This window comes from Pezoporus wallicus, unplaced genomic scaffold (genome assembly GCF_028554395.1).
Source record: "Pezoporus wallicus isolate ANWC-B61680 ecotype Strahan unplaced genomic scaffold, APGP_CSIRO_Pwel_v1 contig_2132, whole genome shotgun sequence".
In the NCBI taxonomy this organism is placed as follows: domain Eukaryota; kingdom Metazoa; phylum Chordata; class Aves; order Psittaciformes; family Psittacidae; genus Pezoporus; species Pezoporus wallicus.
In genome coordinates, this window is record NW_026637551.1 from 1,488,934 (window position 1) to 1,502,622 (window position 13,689).

The following is a 13,689-nucleotide window of genomic DNA, read 5'->3' on the forward strand; positions in this document are numbered from 1 at the left end:
CCATTTCAAATGACCTCAACTGTTTTGTCTGAAAGACAAGAGTTTTACTGCAAGCGTTATTGCCGTTTCTTTCAAATGGTTAAATTTTCATTATCGTCATCATCCTCAGATGAATCAAGGTCAGCCAATGAATTAAGGATGAGAATTAAGGCGCATGAGAGCAATCAGCAGAGCAGGGTTATTACAGTCAACAGCAGTAGATCAATGGCGTGATGGATAGTGAGGTGTTGCTTTAGAGCATACCCCTAAGGTGGGTTTTTTCCCATTTTAGACAGTCCTAAGCTTGCCTCCTTCAACAGCTGTTTAAAAAAAAATAAAATAGAAAATCACCCATAAAAAGAGGGTTTCTTCCATTTGATTAGTAAAGGAGAAAGTGAATTATAAGGAAGACTGGCATTACATTAGTAATATTTCCTGACAAAAGGCCAAAGTCTTGTATTAAGTCATTTATGATGCTTTGACAAAATAACTTCTAAGTACCTGATCTTAGTATCTTTGTGCCCCACTTTTTCCTCATAATTTTTATCTGAAAAGTTTATCTAAAATATGTTAAACATTTGTAAAACAGTCACATATGAAAAAAAAATCTGACCAAAAATTGTTTTCAGGAATCAAGTTGCAAATCAAATTTGAAAACACTGCAGCATGAAGTCCCTGAACGACAAGCTAAACAAGAAGCACCAGACAGCATTAACCAGCAGATCTTTCTGTCAACTGAATTATTACCGCAGCAGTGTTAATGTATGCTCATTTTATAATCATTCATTACTATATTGTTCCTGACACTATGTTAAAAGCACATGGAGAATGAATTGGAGATGAGTGTGCACCAGCTGAAGTTTTGTTAGTTGGGAAACATTCTATCTTTTTCACATTAAAAATAAAAGACTGTCACTTTCAAAGAAGATGTTTTTAAACATCTTTTTAAACACGTGCTGGATACTGTCAGATGGGACACAAGTCATTTAAACATACCACCTGTATATGACTGCAATAAACCTTAAGTTTTTGGTTCCTGGGCATCAATAACATCTTTGGTTTTTCACATAAACAAAGAGAGGATTCTGCCCGATATCACAGCATTTACCATACTTTCAATCAATGCCATGAAGTAACCTTAATTCCCTAGGAAAGGGCTTGTTTTTAAACACTGTACCTATTGCGGGAACGATATTTTACAATTACTAAGATCTTCCCATTAAACTGCCACATAGAGATACAAAATAAACAATCTATTTTACCTGCACAAAGATGAGACCTGCTTTTTGGAGTAAACATTCAGCATAGCAGATTTCAGCATGCATTTCCTCTATGTAAGAAAGAAAAGTTATTTACTGTCAGCAAAGTTATGTCAATATTCTCTTTCTGGGGTCAATGGAACAAACAAAATGCAAATAAGATTCGGCTCCTGCTCTGATAACTGCTGAATAATAGCTGTTAACACTCAAATTTTCCCAATAGCAGTCCTCTATTTCACTTTTAAGACAAAACCTTTGATCTTGCCAGAGCACAACTCAGCCTAGGGCAAAAGCTGCTTGTCATTCTGGTGGATGATTTCCCTTAATTTCCATTGAACCCAAGCTTCAATATCAGCCTACAGTAACTAGGTCTTCCAAACCTCCTTCCATGACTTGGAAAAAACTTTTACAGATGAATGGTAACACTCACTTTGGCTCAGGCTTTTCCTCAGTCCAGTAACACATTATTAACAGGTTTTCACCAACTTATGCTCAACAGACTGAAAGCCCTGGGCAGACTTTCTGTCCCCATGCAGCACGAAAGTACACTTGACTTAACACACGTGACATGAATTACTCTGCACCCATGCTGCAAGACCAGCCCACATGCACAAGGCTGCTGTATGTACAGTGCACATGTGGTGAATTTGATGTGTTCAGAATTAAAAAGGATTCTTTTGTGCCAGGTTAGGAAAAAAAAAAAAACATACTTGATTCTGCCTGAATCAGAAATAGGAGATCAGCATTTTCAGAGCCATGAACAATGTACTGATAACATTTCCCAAAACACCTTAATGCAAAACAGACAAGTACAAAACTTGTTAACGTAGTCAGGTTCCGATGCAACAAATGATAAGGACATACTCCACAGCATCAATGATTCTTAAACTTCTGGGAACTCTCTTAAGGAAAAATGAAAATTTCTCTTCAGTCCTACAATGGGTTGAGACAGGCATTCCTTAATTCATGCATGCTCAAAGCCAAAAGAAAATTTGGCTGAATCCCCCATTTTGAGAAGCTTTTCATTCAAATGAAAAAAACAAACAACCAACCAAACAATACCATAAAGGTCATTGCTTTGCTTTTTTTTTTTTTTTTTACTGTAAGACACTACTCAGGTTACAGAGTTGAGAATATTCATACACATTGGCGGGGTGCTTTTGAGCTTTTTCACTTTGTTATTTTAATTGTATTATAAACCACTTACCTTCACTCAACTGATCTACTGACTGTTTAGAAACTAGACTGGACAAGGATTCCACCACAGTGCTTCTTTTCCTGAATCTAAATCAGTTGTACACAAAAGAAACCCACACAGCATGAGTGACATTTCAACACAAACTTGAACTCAGTTATTTATAATTCTTAACTATTTCCTACCCGAATTTGTAGCCATTCTTAATAAAGTGAAGATTTGCCAATAGTTGCAATTCTTTGAGCAGTCTAATCACAGCCACTTGTATTGGTCTCTGCTCAGAAGCCTATCAAACCTTTATTTACATTCCAAGCATGCATTTATTTTAAGTGTACAACAGCTTCCATCTCACTTCCACCAACAAGCTGCAGAGGTCTCTCTGACTCTGGGCAAGCCACTTGTGAACTGGACTTCAAAGTCTTACAGAATCATAGAATAGTCAGGGTTATGAATCACTTTTTTTCCATTTCTTATATTTGCCGTTAGAATGAAAAATGAAAAGAAGCTGTTTTCAGCATAATAAAAACATAGATACTTCTATATTTTATGCCTGTTATGACACCAAAACATATTTTACTTTCAACAGATCTCAACTGTCCATGTTATAAATTGCTAGTTTATTTTAGTAAGGCATTCCAAAAATGAATTCATTACTGTTTACACAAATGATCCAGCCTTATGAAGAAGCTAAAGAAACTATTCTTCATTCAGAAAAGGAATGCACTGTGTAAACCAGGAAGTCATTCATTATAAATACTGAGCATTAACTTACCATTTGTTTACACTATTCTACTAATAGTCTATTAAGGCACATGTAGTTCTGGCAATTCGTCCCCTGTGAGTGATAACCTTTATCTCGCATTTTTATACCAGACTTTTGTGACAGACTAGGCCAGAGCATAGAAATTTGTATCCTGCAGAGATGGAGGCCCTTATTGAAACCATCTGAAGTACGAAAGAGGGATCTAATTTTCAGACATACTAAACAATATAGTTCAGATGGCACACCTGAAAAAGGGGCAGAAACTGCTGACCCTTTTTTTCTTCAGGCAGTATCTGATAATTTTGTCCCATCTCCTTTTCTTTTATTTGTCATTGCTAATGAAGTGATACTAAATGTCAAAACTAACAACATTTGGAGTTAATTACTTTGGAGACTATTCATGACAAGTTATGGCCTAATGAGAATGATGATGAACCAGTATAGTAGAATAAAACACTCAATTATGATTTTGTCAGAGGTTTGTTAAGCACTTCAGTGTTGACAATGCACTTCCTAAGTTGTTTATTTTTTAAAAGGAAAAAAAAAAGTTCTTAAAAACAACTTCTATTTTCTAGTCTATTTCATTTATTGTTTCAGAAGCAAAAAGTTCAGATCATTCTTGATGGCAATAACAGCCTTTTAATTTTCAAGTAAACTGAACATATCTGTAGCGTTAATGAAAAAATTGCTTTGGTTTTAAAAGAAACCTCAACACGAGCTTAATCCTATTAGACTATTTGGTCTACCTTTGAGAACAACTTTAAAAGAAGAAGAAAAAAAAAAAAGGATGAAAGGGAAAATTCAAAATCCAGAGAGTTTGAATTGTTCAACTGTTGTGGTTTAAGCCCAACTGGTAACTCACCCATGACAAACTCAGTCACAAGCAGATAGAGATCAAGCAGTTCAACCATGTAGGGTCACCTTACATGTAGGTCTACATAGCCAATAAACCACTTAACTACCTTTTAGAGGCTATAAGCACTCTGACCCAACAAGTCTGTGGTTTCCACATATCCTTACCACGAATAACTGGATAGTGAGACCTACTCCACCTTTCTAAATTTAGATCATTATCACACCACCAACAGCCTGCTCTGAGAGTGTACTGATAGCTGGGATATCTTATAAGGAACAATTAGTGGATTAAGTACCTCACAGATGTTTATTGCTTGGGCTTACCTTTGGCAAGTTTGCAAAGCTTCCTTCATTGCAGAAATTCCCATTTGTATATCCTGCTGTTCAAAGGTCATAGCAGCTTGCATAACTAAAATAGTGCTGTACCCAAGGGCATGGTACATACTATCCTTAGACCTAGGGCAAACATATAAATCTTGTGCATTTAAACAAAACTTAAAATTATAATACAAAATCAAATGCTGAGATACTTGCATTAATTTGTGAAAAGACAGAAGAATAAAGCATGAATGTAATGGATATGAGAACATAATACCATCTCCACTAGGTGCTACATGTCTGCCTCCACAGGATACTGCTGCAGCAAGTTCTAAAGAATATCCAAACTGGGTTACATACATATTTGCAGTTATATACCATTTATAGTACATTGGTGTATCTATTTAACTTAGTTAATTAAACCTTGACACACATAATCATTCTTCTGCATTCACTTTACAGAAGGACAATCCTTCTAACATTACTACTTTATCCAAAGACACAAAAATCTGCACTTATGTCATAGAAATGTCAGTATACACACACTCAGTCCTGCATAAAAGGCTACACTGAACCATCCTGGCTTTCACAATGTAATTACACAATTAAAAATTACTGGCAAGTGGTTATGGGAGGTCATATACTCAAACCTACCAGCTGCACGGGAACTACTGCCAATGTTATGTTAGGTGAACTCAGGTTTTGTGTAACCAAGTGTCAAGAAAATGAAGACTACCTAGCCCTCTGGCAGTCCCTCTGGTACTGTACGTTTTCCTAATGTCCAATCTGAACCTCCTAAACCTCAGCTTATGGTAACTGCCTCTTGTTCTACTATCTGGCAGTACACAGAAGGATGTCTCTTTACTTTCTTTCACTAACACAAGCTACAGATCCCTCTCACTGACACACCGCAACATCAAACACATCTTTGAGAGACAGACAGGAGAACAGTGAACAGGATGCAGATTCCAGTCCTATTGCCTCACCATGCAGTCACAAGTATGCTAGGTTATCCTATCAACGTGGCATTATTTAGTTCCCTACATCTGCACTACCATGCTCCTCTTCTCAAATAAGCAAAGGCAACAGAGAAATAGGCAGAAAGACCAAAAGGTCGGCTTTAAGGTTAAACACTACTGTGACTCAAATGTAATATAATAAACAGAACAATTCAGTGCTTCATTAACAGGTTTTGTGATGGCCTTAAGGAGGAACTAGCACACAGCTAAAACCTAAAGATACTAAGAAATGCTTTTGGACAAAACTGAATAAATGAAAACTACTATCTTCAGAGGCCTTAAATTAATCTTCAGCTATCAGACAGCATACTTTTCACTATCTGCTTACAGACTTCAGCAAATAACAGGACCTCACCATGGCCGAAGTATTTCCAGGGCTTCAGAGAACTTATTGTTTAGAAATAAGTTCAGTGCCAATGAACACTCTTCCAGAGCACATTTGATATCCATCTTGGATGCCCTAAAAAAAGATTCTTAGTTTAGTCAAACTGTAAATAGAAACACAAAATCTAAGACTTTCCCCCTTATATAACACAGGTCTTTTATAGCCATTTTATTGCTCATTTTAAAAAAATCTAACTTTACAAAACCAAGTCGTTTACTTAATACTTTATCCAAAGATGGTGTGCCCTCCTTGCTAACCTAAGTGATGTTTATGGTTTTGTCCTCCTTTCTTTATCAGTCATATGCAATGGAGTAATTTTTACTGCTATATGTAACATAAACACTCGAAAATTATCCCTTGTCCAAGCTCTCAATTCTCTGTATTAATACAAATGCAGTTTCAAACTCTGTTTTCAAATCTAAATCTCAAGAAAGATGGCAAAATATTTTTGTCCAAGAAAGCAGCAAACAGACCTCACACTGCAAGCAACTATGCCAAAAATAGTCCTACCAGAAGCCTGCAGCTATGCTGAAAGCTTTCATTCTTCCTAATTCAGTTCAAGTAAAATCACTTGCACTTGCTTAAGAGGAAGCCACATAACAAAACTGCTGAAAAGACTTCAGAGCACTCACAAACTGCTTCATAAGCAGAACTGGTGACAAACTGGACATACATGATATTGACAAATAGCTAGAAGCTATACAGCCTTCACCATGCACAGCTGCATCTGGAAAAGATAAATCTGTCTACATCTTTAAAACAACAGGTTTAGGCTCTACAGTGGGCTTTATCCAACTAAGGTTAAGCAGTTGTAAGCAACAGATCACGTCAATGAGACAATTATTAAGTGCTGACCAAAACAGAACCCTGAAAGCAGAATTTAGTATGAGAAACGAGAGTGCAGCTGCTCTAAATCTGACAGTAACACACACACAAGAAACAAACAATGAAAAAGGGGGATGTGAAAATGTAACCATACAGAGGTTTATACAGACTCATCAACTTCCCATACCCTCCTACTCCCTCCATTATCCAAAAGCTTTAAAAACACTGGTTCTGGTTTTTGCATTGTTTGGGGGAGAAAACTGGGGTAAAGGCTAGATGACATCCCAAACCCCTTTTCAGCTTTACTTTCTGCAAAGTTTTAGTGGCAGGACTTGAAAAATTCACCTTCTGTAAAAATAAAAAAAATAAAATCTCTAACTCAAAACTTGGAAACTACTGGATATTTATTAATATATGTATACAGTTATTGAATATACCAAAGGGCAAATCCCACCCTTCATAATGAAGTAGTTAACAGCTCAACAGTTGAAATCAGGCAGTTTTACAATCAGACTGTTACAAACAATTTTACATACTTTTATTTTCTCCCACACTGGGATTCAACTTTATGCAATTTTATGTATGCAATTTTAAGATCTGTGCAATTTTATGTAGCAAAAACCTACAGCTCTCAAAAGCTGAAACTTTCTCAGCTCTGCTTCAAGTGTTCCTATTAGCCACTTGCTAAGCTTTCATGTCCTTCAACTGCAGAACACACTGCAGGAATTCTCAGTGCAACCTACACCCCTGATCTCCAGCTGTCCAATGGAAGCACCACTGTCACACCAGGAGACAAGGGGCACCATGGTGATCCACTCAATCAGAACAAGTCTCACCAGCAACACGACAGCGTCTTTTACCATGTGCACAGGGTTCCTGTCAGCCCATCACACCCCATGTTTTATCCAAATACCTAGCCCTAGGCGAGTGCCTGGGAAACAAACACTGCAACACAGCCCATGTTTGCCCTGCTGCAAAGGGTACAGCTACAGACACAAAGTGTTTATTAGCATGTACTGGTTTGTACTGTACAGCTACTGGAGAGCAGATTATTACATTTGTGCTCTCTTCATTGCTGCCCTATGTCTCCGACATATTGTCCTGTTGCCACTATCAGTTTATGTTCTCTCACTTAAATACCCTTAAGATAGGTATCTAAAATGCTTTTTCAAGCAACTCTTGAAAGGGGATTCAGGAGCTGAAAGACAGAAGAACTGTAGAAAAGGTTACCTTGAATCTACCTATATTTTCTACATTTTACACCACATATTTAGGACTCAACTACACATCGCTTTATTAACATTAGCTGGACTTGAATGTGCAAGCAGTACTTTCCATGAATATGGATTGCAGAATTTAGTTTCTGAACTTCTAAAAGCATATGTTGGCTTTTTTACAACACAGCCAAAATAATCAGCTTTATCTGATAAATAACATTTAATTCCCAGCACCTTGGTCTTGTACAGCTACTGTTCTTGCTAGCAAAAGTTTCACTGTGCTATAGTTACTGAAAATATTTGAAGCTTTTAGTGGGAGCAAAGCAAACCGGGGGGGGGGGGAGGGTGGAACGACCACTAAATCACGAAACTAGCAGTAATAATTTAGTTTTAGGATACCCAATTACACACATCTGGCAAACAAAATGAATGAAAGTATGTTATTCTAAAAATTGAGGGGTATATAAGACAGCATGGTATTTGGATGTTACAGATCAAGAAAACCAGATGCATCATATTTAAGAGAATACTTGTCCAGAAAATAAATACTTCAGCAAACAGCTGATGCTTAATACTTATGGAAGCTTCATCTGAAGAAGAATCTTTTAGAGGCATTTGCTTGCTTAAACTCAAATGAAAACCATTGAGGGTGTCAAACACTGTATGAACAGGCAGGGTAGCAAGAAAGTACCATATGTAGCAGCACTCTTCTTGAGTAATGTGCAGCTGTCTGCTGGAGTTTATGATGATCAAAAAGCATTAAAATGTATTATTCTCAGGCAGTTCTTGTCCTCTGCAGGAAGATGGCAAGTCAAATAGTCCTAATATACTGTCAAAATCTGACTATCACTGTCACTATTTAGAATGTTTCTATACTTCCTGAATTAGATCTTTTCCCTTATAGTAAAGAATATCTTCAATTAAAAAGCTCAATATTAAACTGTTTATGTTCTACCATACCAAAAAAGAGTAACTATTTTAAAATGCTTCTTACATAGACAGGATATGACTTCTTAATGGTAAACAGCAGCTGATCCTCACCAGAATATACTCCATAGCTCCATTTGCTTGGCTGGGAGGTTCAGGGTATTTTTAAATGCTGATCTACTTTAAGTATATTGACGCAGTGCATTCTCAAAGAACAGTGGTAATTCTGATGCTTTTTTGATGATGGGATGCCGCTTCCCCTCCCTGCCCCCTCCCTCCATATTGTGCAGGCACATCATGCTTTTTCCACATACGCGGTACTAAGCTCTGTGCCAGTGAGTACTGCCATGCATGCTTTGTGTAAAATAAACTCAAGCCTTCAACAGAGCCTGCTGGAGCTGGAATCCACTGTTTCCCAGGAACACTATCTCCCAGCCAAGACCAAAAGCTGTCAAACTACAGTATCAACAGTCACAGTTTACAGCTCACAGAGATATCATTAAATCATCACTTCGTGTTCACATCTTGCATGGCTTTATGTTCCAAAATGTACTTAAGGTCACCTCGGCTGTTCTTACTATTCGGGAAAGATCCAAAACATTTAGAAACTGCTACCACCATATCGTCAATCACTTGTTAAACGAAAATGGCCCAGACGCTTTGTGCTATTGTAGTACAAAGACTTTTTGTCCCTGGCACTCCTCTTTTTGCTGTTTTTAATTTTGAACTATGCCTCAGATTAGCAGTGTGTCACTAGAACAAGAACACTTCCATTCTTACTTCTGCCACACCCAACAGTCATGCTTTAAGAATAATGAAATTGGTAATGAACAGGTTCTAAATTATTTATCCGTACCAATAATTGATTTTAATAGTTGAAATAGAAGTAAAATAGAGTAATCCATCAGAAAAAAAATAACTGAAAATAGTAACACCCCCACCCAAAAGGAAAGTTATGGACAGTACAATTGCCCACTACTTGCAGACTGATACCCACCCCATCCCCAAGCAGCAATTGGTGGCTCCTGGCCAACACCCCCCATTTTGTACTGGGCATGACATGCTGTAGTATGGAATACCCCTTTGGCTAGTTTGGGTCAGGTGTCCTGTCTCTGCTTCCTCCTGGCTTCTTGTGCCCCCCTCACTGGCAGAGCATGAAAGACTGAAGGAATCCTTGATCATGGTGAGTGCTACTGAGCAACAACTGGTTGGCTACTGAACAACACTGCACCAGCTACTGGGAAGAACATTAACACTATCCCAGCTGAAATCAGGACAGCTGTCAGACAGTAAACTTTAAGTAGAAAAAGCAAAACTAATGTTCCTGTCCATGGATAACAGGTAAGAAACATTTCTACCTCGTCTCTTTACAGAAACATCACTGTACTATGATTCTTGGTACCTACTTAATGTTCCTCAATAGAGACAGCGGTCTCCTGTCTCTGTGAAATGTTTCCAGGATGGCTCATCTCCTTATGAGCTCTTTGGAATGCAAGTGTCCTTGAAAAATCTATTATAGGACTGCATTTGGTCTTCTTTTTTTTTTCGTATGTGCAGCCAGCACCTACAAAGATTTGCATTTCCAGCCAGAAATTCACATTAAAAGTAACATATGTCTATGTGTATCCACTGTATCTGAGCAAGCATACACAAAACTCAACTATTAGTTCTGCTATCTGGAAATATCTTAAAATACTTTTCCTCATATTTTGAAAGCACAGTACTCTTCAACATTAAGTTAGCCATCTGAGAAAAAAAGTCTTTTTCAACTTAACACTCTCATCCATCACTCATATATGAGCCAATGGTAATGCTTCACTCTTCTGCTTAGTGATGTGCCAAAATTCGCTCTGGATCATTTCCTAAGAGACTTCATTACTTGCTATTACTTTCATTGATCATTTGTACAAACACCAAGTTGCAATCTCATCGGATAAATGACGAGACACTACGTAGGACTACTACCTACCTACCTGCCCCAGAGCAGCAGGTGGCACCACTCCTCATGACAACTAGAATCATAGAATAGTTAGGGTTGGAAAGGACCTTAAGGTCATCAAGTTCCAACCCCCCTGCCATGGGCAGGGACACCTCACACTAAACCATGTCATCAAAGGCTCTATCCAACCTGCCCTTGAACACCGCCAGGGATGGAGAGTTCACAACCTCCTTGGGCAACCTATTCCAGGGCCTCACCACCTTCATAGTACAGAAATTCTTCCTTATATCCAATCTAAACTTCCCCTGTTTAAGTTTTAACTCATTACCCCTTGTGCTGTCACTACAGTCTCCAATGAAGAGTCCATCCCCAGCATCCCTATAGCCCCCCTTCAGATACTGGAAAGCTGCTATGAGGTCTCCACGCAGCCTTCTCTTCTCCAGGCTGAACAGCCCCAACTTTCTCAGCCTGTCTTCATATGGGAGGTGCTCCAGTCTCCTGATCATCCTCGTGACCCTCCTCTGGACTTGTTCCAACAGTTCCATGTCCTTTTTATGTTGAGAACACCAGAACTGCACGCAGTACTCCAGGTGAGGTCTCACAAGAGCAGAGTAGAGGGGCAGGATCACCTCCTTCGAGCTGCTGGTCATGCTCCTTTTCATGCAGCCCAGCATACGGTTGGCTTTCTGGGCTGCAAGCACACACTGCAGCAGGCTCATGTTCATTTTCTCATCGACCAACACCCCCAAGTCCTTCTCCACAGGGCTGCTCTGAATCTCTTCTCTACCAACAATGCTATTACATGAAGCTAACACTAACATAAAAGAATCTTATTGCTAAATCCTACCCAAAATATTCTGTTAGGTCTACATTTTATGCTCAGAATAGTTCAGTAAAGGGTGGCTGGAGGCTTCCAAAGTCCTTATTACAATTTACGGACTTCCACACAGTGAACACTAGGAAACATTCATGAAAGCAAAGAGAGTAGCTTTATAGTTACGTTGGATTTTCTTCTTTTTACAAGAGACTACTTCTAAAACCCACAAGTATGGGTCTTCTCTTTGTCTTGTGTTTGTTTAAAATAAATATAAGTAGAGATATACCACTTTCAAGAACTATTTCTGAAACTAGGTTTGAATCTAAGGAACCCTCCTGAAAGCATAGCATGTATTATTCTCTCTGAGGTCTACTGACCTGAGTAAGAAACTGCACACACCCCTCACACCAACACTATGCTAGTGCTGGCATGTGCCTTTCAGTATCTTGCCGGCTACATACAGGATTCAGGGTCTGAAAAAGCAAGGTGCATGAGACATGCCTCCATGAGGCTGGATTTTCTTCTGTCTGTACACATGCTATGCATCCCTCCCATCTGGAAAACAATTCATAAAGGTGGAAATAAACCAAGTAACCTTTCTCACACTTAGATGTTTCTTTCCACTAACAGATCAAAGTGTGTTAAAACTTTAATGCTAACATGACCACAGTATTTTTAAATTGACAGTAACTTCCAGTTTACAAACCAAAAGGATCTCTGACCCAATGTGTTAGTTTAGAAATAATTAAGGAAAGATGTAAGACCATATGACCAACAGTTTCTTCTATCATACGCAAAACTTTCTGCAAACTCTTTCACCATTTCATCTAAAACCCAGGCTTCAACACCACTTTATATTCACACAACAGAAAAAACTTAAGCCGTATGTCTGAAAGTTTTAAATTATTTCCAACTTATATAAATCACTTCCTATCCTAGGCTACTAGAATTAATCTAGGAAGTCTATAATAAACACAGCTATGTGATCAGTATAGCAAACATGAGCTTTTTTACCCATACAGTAAACCCACTAGTCACAGTTTACCTCCATTAAAAATTTTGCACTCACAGAATCACAGAATCATTTACGTTGGAATACACGACTTCTTATGAGAAGCATAAATAAAATTGTGTAGTTTACATATCAGTGGAAATGTTACCACCTTATGGAAAGCATTGAAAATAATTTCATGCTGATGCAAGACTTTACTCCCCTGAAGGCATAGTGTCTTCACTGTTTCAGAACTTCACCAACACATACTGTAGTCTGTGTGCTAAACATTCGTCTAAGGAAACCCAATTGGCAGCAAAACTATCCAGTAATGTGCTAGCCAAATTTGCAAACAGGCAGAAAGAGTAAAAAAACTCACTGTTACGATCCGTTCAACAAGAGGCAATTTTTTTAAAAACAAGCAAACAAAAAGGATCAACAAACCTACCCGAAAACATGCAACAGACATACGCAACAACAGTCATTTAGCTTAAATGGTATTAGTTTACACAGCCTGGTATTTTGGCAAAACCATTAGGGTAACACACATTTTCATTTTTTCCTCTGGCAGGATCTTCTTGCACATTGTATTTAAAACACCTTCTACAGCAGACACATGCAAACAGCACTGCTCTTACCCAAGCTGTTCCTGGGTACTACTAGCTTTCACTTCAAGCTTGGAGACATTTATCCGCCCACATAACTGGTAAAAGCAGAGAATGGAAACACCACTCTACGAAGCAATTCAGATGATGAGGTTGCACCTTCCTACTCAGTGCTACCCAACTATGAGATATTAGCACTTAACCAGCTATTTGTAAACCTGTATCAGAAAAACACTGGCTTGTGATTACTATACCAAGAGATCTGCCTATAATATCCTTTGTATGATCAAGCAATCTCACCACTGGGCATTTTCCTTTTCTGTAACAGAGTTAGGCATTTTGGGTTTGTTGGTTTTTGGTTTGTGGGTTTTGTGTGTTGTTAGTTAAGAGGTTTTGTTTGTTTGCTCTTGTTTGGGATTTTTTTTTCACTAAATTCTTTCTTCTCCCTCATCTTACAGCTGTGACAGAAAAGCTGATGCAGAGCAAAAAGAAGAAACAGTAGCTAACTGATTTACACATTTGTAAAGACAAAACATCAAAACTTGTGTTTTTCAAAAAGAACGGCTGTAAGAAAAGGAGTTGAAGCTCTGAGCAA

At 38.2% G+C, this 13,689-nt stretch overlaps 1 protein-coding gene across 3 annotated transcripts in view; it reads right to left on the minus strand.

The window, feature by feature from the left end:
* TTC39B (tetratricopeptide repeat domain 39B) overlaps nucleotides 1-13,689 on the minus strand; it is a 68,220-nt gene that overhangs the window by 16,230 nt on the left and 38,301 nt on the right. For all 3 annotated transcript variants that reach the window (XM_057406282.1, XM_057406284.1, XM_057406285.1), the window contains 4 exons: nucleotides 5,744-5,848; nucleotides 4,376-4,507; nucleotides 2,446-2,522; nucleotides 1,242-1,309 (listed from right to left, as the gene is read on the minus strand). In XM_057406282.1, coding sequence (XP_057262265.1) covers nucleotides 1,242-1,309; nucleotides 2,446-2,522; nucleotides 4,376-4,507; nucleotides 5,744-5,848 — 382 coding nt within the window. The remainder of the gene's footprint in view (nucleotides 1-1,241; nucleotides 1,310-2,445; nucleotides 2,523-4,375; nucleotides 4,508-5,743; nucleotides 5,849-13,689) is intronic.